This window comes from Leopardus geoffroyi, chromosome C3, assembly GCF_018350155.1.
Source record: "Leopardus geoffroyi isolate Oge1 chromosome C3, O.geoffroyi_Oge1_pat1.0, whole genome shotgun sequence".
NCBI lineage: Eukaryota > Metazoa > Chordata > Mammalia > Carnivora > Felidae > Leopardus > Leopardus geoffroyi.
Window position 1 is genome coordinate 59,858,909 of NC_059338.1, and position 10,165 is coordinate 59,869,073.

A 10,165-nucleotide genomic window follows, 5' to 3' on the forward strand; every position below is an offset into this window, starting at 1 on the left:
TGCACTGCTAAAGGGATGGCCTGACTCACGTCCCTTACGCCAAGAAAATCTATAGCAAAAGCATACTTCGTCCCCTCACACCGATGTCAGAACTTCTATATTTACAAAGTGGTCGCAGAAACTGAACAGGACTTGGGAAGATAGCGTGTCTCACCCAAACTAAGATGCCATCAGTTGCAAGATACACCATGGGAAAAGAAAAAAAAAAAATGCCATCAATTTCAAGAGGGGTTCTCAATTTCAGAGATGTTAATGTGGTGGGCGGGGGGAAACATGTCTTAGAATCAATGAAATATGGCATTTCAAACTCTTCCCTATAGAGAGAAGGTGAATAAAATCACTGGCTGCTTAGAAGCTGTATCTGGCCAACTGTTATCCTAACTATGTTGTTGATAAAGGGCCATGTGCTTCTCAGACGTACCTACTCACACATGTACTACAGCTGCTCTTGCTTTTTCTATCCAAGAAGAGATGGACAAGAAACCAGGGTAAATCGCCCCGGCCATGTGCTTTGTCGCATTACTTTCCTTAGTCTTCAAACGTATATGGTGCGCTACTGAGGTGGCCTCCTTCACCCAGCATATGCACAGGACCAAACGCCATACAAACTTCAATTTACTTCATGCGCGTACAAGGTTGCACATTGAGACTTATTACCCACTGCTGACGAAGGAAGAAATGGAGGCTCAGAGAGGTGAATGAAGTGGCCTAAAGTCACACAGCACTAGAAAGATTTTGAACATCCAAAGCCCATCATCTTTCTGCCTCATAACCTTGCCACAACTCTTAAACACCCCACACGAGGTACATGGAAACTTAAAGTCCAGGTTCACAATGCTCCCACTGGATGGATGCTGGGGTGATTTCATTGTAGTACCTGCCAAGGTTCCTCCTTGGAGCTGCCATTCATCAGAATTCTGAGACTCCTCGTCACCTTCCAACCGAGTGATCATGTCTGGCTTAGGGAATGGGAATTCTGTTTATAGGAAATAAAACAGGTAATAGCTGTGTGTTCCTGCCTTGGAGCCCTGCCAAAATCAGTACTTTATGCTACTTAGGGAATCCCTCCCCCACCCCGACACACAACACACACTCTCTCAATGTGGGGGTTTACAAAAGCCAGGGGGAACGGGCTGAGGGGTAACTAAAGAAAAAACATGATAGGAAAGAAGTCTGTCCAAGGGAATTTAGGGATCTCTGCTAATGAGGGCTGGTGCTAGCAACAACAAAAACAACTTCATTTAGCAGGATGCAGCCCCTGACCTATTGAACCTTCTGGTACCTAGATGAGAAACTAGGAAATCCCTCCAGCTGGTTACATTCTAATGATACGGATCATCAATGCCGGGAGGGGAACGAGGATTCTTTGGGGCTGAGTTCCCAAGCGTCTGAGGCTGACGGGGTAGCAATGAAGTCTGCCTTCCCTCCTGAGGAACATATGAAACACAGGCCCAGATCTGTGGTGACATTTCTTAGGTTAGGTCTTTTTTTACGCGAATGCCTAGGTCGAGTGGGGATGGTTCTGAGAGCTGGCGCAAGTTGCTAAGTAGAAGGACACAATATTTATATCCTGCCGAAGTCAAAAACAGGAAATCAAATGGGCACAGGCATTGAGGGGACAGAGTCCAAGTTCAGGAGAAAGGGATGTTGGATACACCAGAGAAGAGACATGGAAACAATTCTCTGGGCTCAGAGCTTCCAGGAGACAAAGAAAAAACAAAGCTTTACCCAGGGACAGGACAGTTTCATAATTCATCCTCATGACTTCCCGGTAGAGGGCCTTTTGTTGCTCCGTCAAAACTTCCCACTCCTCATCGGAAAAATATATGGCCACCTCATCGAATAGGGCCGGCACCTGGAACAGGGAACAACTAATAGGCATAAGCAGACACAGACTCACACACCTTCATCTCACAGGGGAGGGGCTCTGACCGGGGGACACGGCCCATCCACACTCACTAGGCGAGTGGAGGCAAAACAAGGACACGGCACAGGTCCCGCACGCCCTGCTTAGGGTCGCTTACCGCCTCGGTTCACAGAGGAGGAGAGCAGCACCCTGAGAAGAAAACTCCCCAGCAGCGATCACCAGATCGGGACACACGCTGCAGGGCCAGCCGATCTGGGCTCAGCCCCGGCTCCAGATTCAGGAGCAACTGCTCCCAAGTAAACACCCTGAGGCAGTTCCCCCACCAAAATACACACACCCAGCCACACACCCCCCCCCCCCCCGCCCTCCCCCAAGTCACAGATCCCTGGCCCGGCATGGGGGTGGGGGCAGCTCCTGGACACCGTTCTCCATTTCCTGGGGTACCAGCTCTAGCATTTGACTCAGAACCCAAAGCCCAGGGAGGAGCCAGTGAGAGAGGGGGCCTCATCCTGCCTTTTCCAATCTGCGAGAGCAAGAGTAGGAGGAGAGAAGAGCTAATTAGAGCTTAAATTTATGTAATGAAACAGCAGAGCAAACTAGTTTGCTTTGATGCCTAGACCTTCGGCCAAGGACAAAGGCGGCTCTCCTTCCCTCTCCCCACTGACCCCGCTCCCCCACCCCTGTGGGAGGGGCCGGGCCACCCAAACCAACCTCCTCTTGTTTACTCGACTCTGCTCTTCTTTTTCCCATGTTGTTTCTTTCAGTCATTAAAAATCCCACTCCAAAATTTGTCACATTCGGTGGTAAGAAATCACTGGGCCGGGGTTTCAGGATTACTGCTTTCAAAGCTATTCCCCAAGGCCGAATCCAGAGCCTGGGTGATCGTGAGACTGTTTTTTCACCAGCTTAGGAAATTAGCATCTGCCCAGTGTGTAGCTTCTTCAGGTGTCCAGCCATCAGTCACTTGGACACACTGGACTTTCTCCTTATTCGCCAAGTCCATGTCCTCCCTTCCCACTCACAGCACTCTACAAGTAGGGAGTACTTCCCAGGAAAGGCTGTGTCTGCTTCATCTGTTTTCCCCAACAACCTCATTTCACCAAGGAGGAAACGGGCTCGGAGAGGCCTTGTTGCTACTGTAAGTCACACAGCCAACAAATGGCAGGGTTGAGATGTGGACCTAGCACTGTCTGAGTTCAAGGCTCTAGCTCCTACAAAGAGCAAAGTGGCCTCCCTGGCGACCAGCCCTTCACTCTCCCCTACCTCCGTGCTCAGTGGTTCTCAGCGCTTGCTGTTTCCTGAGCAAACCATTCTTTTACTTTTCGTGTCCCCCCCACATGGCTCTCCCACTGCCTCAGAGGTCCTCCCCATTCTTGGCTTGGCTGACACCCACCCACCCACCTTCCAAGACTTAGCCCAGATGTGCCGTTCCCTGGGAAGCTCACCCTGACGTGGGTTGTGCGCCCACTACACATCCCTGTGGCACCCTGGGCTCCACACTACGGTGGCACTTATCACAAAGCAGTATTCTCTTGGTTTACTTGTCTGCTTCTTACAGTATAATTCAAGCTCATTGAGGGCAAAACCTATGTTTATTCCATCTCCCTAAACTTAGGACACTTCTTGTAGATAGTAATCACTTAAGAAAGTATTTTTTAAGTTTATTTAGAGAGAGCCAGAAACAGTGTGACAGGGGAGGGGCAGAGAGAGAGGGAGAGAGAGAGAATCCCAAGCAGGCTCCTCGCCATCAGCACAGAGTCCGATGCAGGGCTCGAACTCACAAACCACAAGACCACGACCTGAGCCGAAACCAAGAGTTTAACCGACTGAGTGAGCCACCCAGGTGCCCCCAAAATGTATATCTGAATAAAAGATTTAAGCAAACGATATCCAAATTTCCTTTCTCTTGTTCCACTTAGAATAGTTTCAAATACTCATTAAATTTAGTCTCTTACGAAACCAAGCTTCCTCTTTGGAGTAAGTGTGAAATACTAGGAGGTAAAAAGGGATGAATCTCCAGGCTTTCCTCAGACCTTCATCAATCTGGAAAGCCTGTCAGCCAGGAATTTTCCACCCCACCCCTTCTCACTTCCCAGCCTTTTGAACAACTCTCCTTTTGGCCTTTTCTCTCCCTAGGAAATTCCAGATCCAGGCCATACCTATTTATAGTCCCTTTCCCTTTGCTGATAAAACGGGACACAGGACTGGCTACGCCTGTCATTTCAGAGGGGCTACCGACACTCACAGAAGTAAAACGTCCTAGGCCTGGTAAAAATCTCAGGAGCCCCGAAGTTGTAAGGTGGCTGGAGGGTGACTGGTGCCAGATTCACGTCCTCATATTTATGGCTGAGCCACAGAGGATCTTCAAACAAGCCCACATTATACTCCAAGACGCACAGTCCAGTGGCTTAGAAATTCTCCTCACAGCAACCCTCTGTGAGAAGTGAGCGAGCCTTCAGCCAGGCCCCGTGGCGCAGGCCTCCTCTCTCTCCACAGAGGCTTTTTATCCGGCTGAGCACAGCAGAAGGTAAACAGGGCCTGCCCCGGGCAAAACTCCGAAGTCGGGAGGCCCTTTCTTGGCCTCACAGGTAGGGACCCTCCATCCCTGTCCTCCTCCCTTCCCTCAGAAGACCCAGGATGCATCAGATAGGTGTTCTTCCTTCGGCTTGCAGGTACTGCCCTGCCCTGCCGGCAAGTGGGCATTCCAGAGCCCATCTCCAAGGGGAACTGTCGGGAAGTACCTACACCCCGCACAGCCGCACGCTGGCGAAGCTGTGTAACGAAGGTCTCAGAGCAGACAGCTATTACCAGTGCACGAGAGAGCATCTGCGTGGGGCAGTCCCTCTTGCGTGTTGAAATAATTATCTTATTGAATCCTTGAAGTAATAATAAAGAAATGGGAATCACTACCCCACTTCTATGGGTGAGGAAACAGCTGCTAAATGACTTGCCCACGGTCACAGAGCCAGAAAGTCTGACTCCAGGGGCGCCTGGGTGGCTCAGTTGGCTAAGCGTCCAACTTGGGCTCAGGTCATGATCTCGCGGTTCGTGAGTTCAAGCCCCTGCATCAGGCTCTGTGCTGACAGCTCAGAGCCTGGAGCCTGCTTCGGATCCCGTATCTCCCTCTGTCTCTGTCCCTCCCCCACTCGTACTCTGTCTCTCGAAAATGAATAAACGTTAAATAAATAATAAATAAATAAATAAATAAATAAATAAATAGTCTGACTCCAAAGCCCAGACTTTTTCAGCAGGCCACTTAGCACGCAGACTGTAGTGAGCCCTGGCCCTCGCAAGAGAGATGGGCAAGGGACCTGTCCCGCAGAGCTCCTGGGGAGAGAACCACACCCCTCAGCACTGCTCGCCACGCCCTCTGGCTGGCCGGCCCCGGGGCCTGCCCTACTTCCCTCACCTTCTCTGCTTCCAGCTCCGGGAGCTGTTCCAACTCTGCACAGGAGCGTTCCTCTCGGGCGCTTCTGTTCCTGCTTTCCCTGTGTCTGGAGTGCAAGCCCTCACTCCTCCCTTGGCCAGTGCCACTTATGAACGAGACTCAGTTCAGGGTACATTCCTCTTTTTCTCTACTTGAAATTCTATTTCTATTCCAATTCTCCTGTGGAATATTATCCTAATATATAGCATAGTTCTTACGTTGGAAAGGCTTTTATTGATCACCCTAACACAATTCTCTACAACCAAAATACATATTTAAGGAACAGATTCATCTCTTTTCTTTCCCTAGTTCAATGCCCTAGAACAGGGTTTTTCAACATCAGCACTACGGACATTTTGGGCCAGATAATTCTTTGTCATGAGGGCTGTCCTGTGCATTGGAGATGTTTAGCAGTGTCCGTGGCCTCTCCCCATGAGATGCCTAGTAGGATCTCCCACTCCCCAACCCCCACCCAAATCGCAAGAGCCAAAAATGTCTCCAGATATTGCCAAATGTCCCCAGGAGGGAAATGGGCCTGGGAGCCAACCTGCCCACTGCTTAAGACCAGGTCCATGCTTGCCCCCTGAACAAAGCCTCTCGAGTTCTCCAGCTGAATGAGACCCTGCTCTTGAGGTGACTTCACCCACTGCACTCTGAATATTGTGCTATGAATTATGTTCACTTCCCCACCTTCCTTGCGAGACTGGCAACTCCAGGAGACTAGGGATCTTGTCTTAACACCACCACTGTGCTCAATAACCGCGGACAGGGGGCAGACTGCCTGGAGGCCACAAAAACCAGCCCCCCTCTTCCAGCGACCTCCTTCCTTCCCAGCTAAGAATGGCCTTCGCCTTGCTCCCTTCTCACTGTTCCGACAACACTTAAACGTCCACCTTTACTGCACCCATTTTCCAAGGTTCTCCATGCTATCTAGAGGTTCTGGGTTGGCCAATTTAGCCTTAAAGCCCAGGGTTTCTACTGCCTTGAGGTCTTGCTGCAGGCTAAATGGGACTGACTCCTGTCCTCGAAGGTCTCCCCAGCTGCGAAGATCAGAACTAGAGAGGCGGTGGGGGTGAGCAGAGAACACAAAAAGAAAATGGCAGTGCAGCCTACAGAGCCAGACTGAAAACCCAGAGCCTGGTGGTGCATTGTGTTTCATCGAGGTATGACACACATACAATAAAATGCACTGCTTTTAAGGGTCCAGCTTGAGAGACATTTATTTTTTTTAAGAACACATGTCAGCATACATGTGTAACTTTGGGGCAAACTAGATAACCTCTCTGCTCCCCAGTTCTCTTGTGTGGGAGGGGAGCTGGACCGGACATTTGGGAGAGCCATGTTTCTATGAATACCAATCTCCTACTGGAAACAAAGGAATAGAATGGATACTGATAATGTTCATACACAGGACTCGCCGGAGAAAAGGAATGCAACTTGTTGCATATTTAAAGTTTTTACCATTCATGCCTAAATGTCATGATGTCCGGGATGTACTGTGAATAATTATACACGATTATAAGGATAAATATCTCTTGCACTTACATCACTCCCCTCCCCCCCCCCCCCGCCCCCGGGGTGTCCAGAAGTGCCCAGGGCACAGGCACGCTGAAGCCTGTTCACTTTTCTGGGGGAGGCTTCTACGGCTCTCTGGTGCACAAGCAAAACCTGGCAGGCCCCAGGCAGACTGGCGGGGATTAGGATGGGCCACGCTGCATTTATATTTTTATAAATTCACTCTAATTCTATCACATGCTTCTGTTTGGATATGTTCCATATTCTCTGCTGCCTACCACCCCAATCCCTCGATTCGGGCAGGCTGATAATGCCCCTCTCCTGTGTTTGCTATCACAAGACGTCCTCACACAGAACCGACTGAAGCTCTCCTCCTGTCAGCTCAACGCCCCGAGTCTTATTTAAAAAGGCTCTCTTCAGCCAGCAGTGGGTGTAAAAGACTCTCTCCTTCCCAAACTTCAGTGACGTTCCTCTGGGCCCTCTTCCCTACCAGGCCTCCATGGGGGCTCCCCTCCTGTCCTCAGCCTGCCTGGCCCAGTTTTGGCAAGAATCCTGCTTTATTTTACCTTAGAAAGATTCCCCCACCTTTGACAGCTGATCACCCTAGTCTGCCTTTAGCAAGAATCCCGCTATTCTTGATGTCCCCTCTTAGTAACTTTTCACCCACTCTGGATCCCTGGCTGGAAATCCCTGCTTGTCTCACTGTATTCAGTGTTGAGCCCCAGCTCTCTCCCACTGCAAGAGTCCGGACACCCATCTCAACAGTCCCGACCAATCTTCCTTACCGTCGTCACAAGCATCAGAGTCATTTTTTCTTTAACAGAGGTCAGCAAACATTTAGCTGGTGTCTGCGACGTGCCTGGCACTAAGTAAAACGTAGGGGATTCAGGGGCACAGGAGAGAGGCAAGCCTCTCAGATTTCCAGTCCGAACGACGATAAGCCACATGGCTGAAGAGACTGTTCCCATAACCAGCTCCAGTCTTCACAGTGCCTTTTAAAGCCACAGGACTGTTTTCTCAGGAATGCAAACATACCGGGCTGGGCTGGGCTATTTTTACTTCCTATGCTTGACTGAGGAGGAGACTTAAAACAAGCCTGGCTCCCAGACCTCTCCTCACAGCTGTGTGGACCCATCTTCCTACTTACCCAACCACCTTCTGAGCAGATCCGGACTTTCTGCATATCTGTGGGGCCATCCTCCAGTTCCCGACTCTGAATCTCTTCTTCCTCTTCTTCTTCTTTCAGGGTCAAGTTGAGCGTGTAGGCTGTGGAATCCATCTCTGCAAGCAAGATTCAGTTGAGAAAAATCAGGCACTAGTGTGAACTCTCCGAAGCCTGGGATGGGGGTGCCTGTGCAAACCTCTTATCCCCAAGCACTGTTCAGGCTGGAATAAGGGAAGGAAGAGTCAGGCCTGGGGAGGAAGGGCTTTAGGAAAAGCACCAGGAAGCTGGAAGGTGGCATATTAATTATGTTAAGAGGGGCTGCAGGCAGATAGTATACCTTCATATGTATGCCTTCATATATTAAAAAGGCTACCTGTGTAAGAGACCAGACTGGTTCTGTAGAGACCCAGGGGCAGAACGGGCTGGTGGGTAAACATTCCTGGGAGAGGTTTTAAGAGTGCTTTGAAAGGCAGAACTTTCTCACAGCCAGTGCCACCTGAACATGAAATAAGCGGCAGGAGAGGGGTGTTAGCTTCTTTACCAATGAAGATGTCCGAACACAGCCCGGACACTTGCTCAACTGGGTTCTCCCTACAGGCCAGTTAAGCACCTGGAAGTTGGCTGGCCCAGAATACTCATCACCTGGATTTTCCAAAGCTAAAGATTTTGTCCATGAGCCGGTTCAGAAAATAGTCATTCTGCCTTAGGAGATTTTCCAAACCCGAGATTCAGTGACACACAGTGAGGTGTATGCCTGGATACCCGAGAAGGTGCAGAAATCTGTTAGGGCCCACCCCCACCGGGAAATGCCTCCGTGGCGAAAAGAATATTCTCTTGGGTCCAGCTGTAGGCCAATACAAAGGGCCGCGCTCCTGCCCTCTAGGGGCGCGGGCAACTCCTAGGTGTGGAGTGAGTGTGCATCTCGTGGGCCGCATCCTCCCGGGCTTCGAAAGAAAAGATCCTTCCAGAGTTCAGTGTGCTTCTTCGGTATTGCCAAAAGGGACGGGCGAACACGGCAAGGCCAGGTCAGGGGCGGGCGGAAAAGGCTTCAGATCCCCGGAGCAGGGGCCCAAACTTGCCGCCGCCTCCCCCGGGCAGGAGGTGGGGGCGGAGGTGGCACCGCCCCGCAGCAAAGGTGCCCGCGGCGAGGTGCCCGCGGCCAGGGCCGCGGCCGCCGCCGCCACCGCCCACCCGCCCACGGCCCCGCGCCCCGCCCGCAGCCGCCGCGCCCCCGGGCGCGCTCGGATATCTCCAGCCATCTTGTCCCATTTCCCTTTCTCCGCGGCCCCGCGCCGGGAGCGCTCCCGCCGCCCCCGGCTCCCGCCGCCCCCGGCCCGCCTCCCCGCCGGGCCCCCTCCCCGTCCCCGGCGCACCTGCCGGGCGGCCGGAGCCGGCGCCGCCTGCCACCAGGCGGGCCCGCAACAAAGGCGACGGCGGCCGCCGCAGCTGCAGCCTCGCGCCCCCGCCCCTGCCGCCGCCGCGCAGCCCCGGAGCCGCGGGAAGGGCCGCGCCGCCCCGGGCCTCCGGCCCGCCGCCCGCGCGCACTCACCGAGCGGCCGGGACGCGGGCCGGGGCCGCGGGAGGAGACGCCGAGGGCTCCGGCCCCGCTGTCACAGCGCCATCCCTGCCGCCTCTCCGGCTTCCCGTGCGCGCGGCCCCTCGGGAGGGAGCGGGGAGGACACGTGGTGGGAGGAGGAGGGTCCGGCCGCGAGCTGAGGGTGTTGGGAGGAGAGGGGAGGAGCGCGGCTGATGTCAGCGGGCCTCGGCGGCGCCGGGAGACGGCGCCCGCGCCAGCTCCGGACCCTCCTCCCGGCGCGGTTTCCGGCAGATCCGCGCGGCACTCTCCTCCCGGCGGAGTTCTCGACCCTCCTCGCGGCTCCTTCTGGCCGGTCGGCGGCGCCGTGCCCTCCGCCCGCCCCGTTTCCCCCGCGGTCGTCGGCTTCCCGTGCGCTGTGGGCGCCCTCGGCGGGCCGGAGGCAGGAAGGGCATAAAGGATTTCTGCTTTAGCAGAGCGTGTGACCTGGGAGCATTTATCCCTGTGCTGATTTGCATTCACCGGTGGTTTGCATTTGCTGGGGTGAGCACTCAAGGCAGGCTCGCCACGCTTCAAGGGACGCGTTAGGAAGAGTAGACCAAGGGGGCTGAAGAGGGGTCCTGGATCTTTGCCGAACCGTGCTCGGATTCTGGCAAG

At 53.3% G+C, this 10,165-nt stretch overlaps 1 protein-coding gene and 1 non-coding gene across 9 annotated transcripts in view; both read right to left on the reverse strand.

The window, feature by feature from the left end:
* POGK (pogo transposable element derived with KRAB domain) overlaps nucleotides 1-9,633 on the reverse strand; it is a 15,184-nt gene extending 5,551 nt beyond the window's left edge. Inside the window, exons 1-5 of one of the 8 annotated variants that reach the window (XM_045453077.1) lie at nucleotides 9,524-9,633; nucleotides 8,348-8,470; nucleotides 7,957-8,090; nucleotides 1,729-1,855; nucleotides 878-976 (exon numbers count right to left, since the gene is read on the reverse strand). In XM_045453077.1, the coding sequence (XP_045309033.1) occupies nucleotides 878-976; nucleotides 1,729-1,855; nucleotides 7,957-8,090; nucleotides 8,348-8,411 (424 nt within the window). In that variant the 5' untranslated portion in view covers nucleotides 8,412-8,470; nucleotides 9,524-9,633. Of the gene's footprint in view, nucleotides 1-877; nucleotides 977-1,728; nucleotides 1,872-2,578; nucleotides 2,742-7,956; nucleotides 8,091-8,347; nucleotides 8,471-9,347; nucleotides 9,462-9,523 lie in introns of those variants that run through there. The other 7 variants (XM_045453075.1, XM_045453078.1, XM_045453076.1 and 4 more) reach the window with 7 other exon arrangements.
* Nucleotides 6,871-7,004, reverse strand: LOC123587115. Its single transcript, XR_006707169.1, has one exon. It is a non-coding gene; the product is annotated as a small nucleolar RNA SNORA52 (small nucleolar RNA).
* Nucleotides 9,634-10,165: the final 532 nt, after the last annotated feature.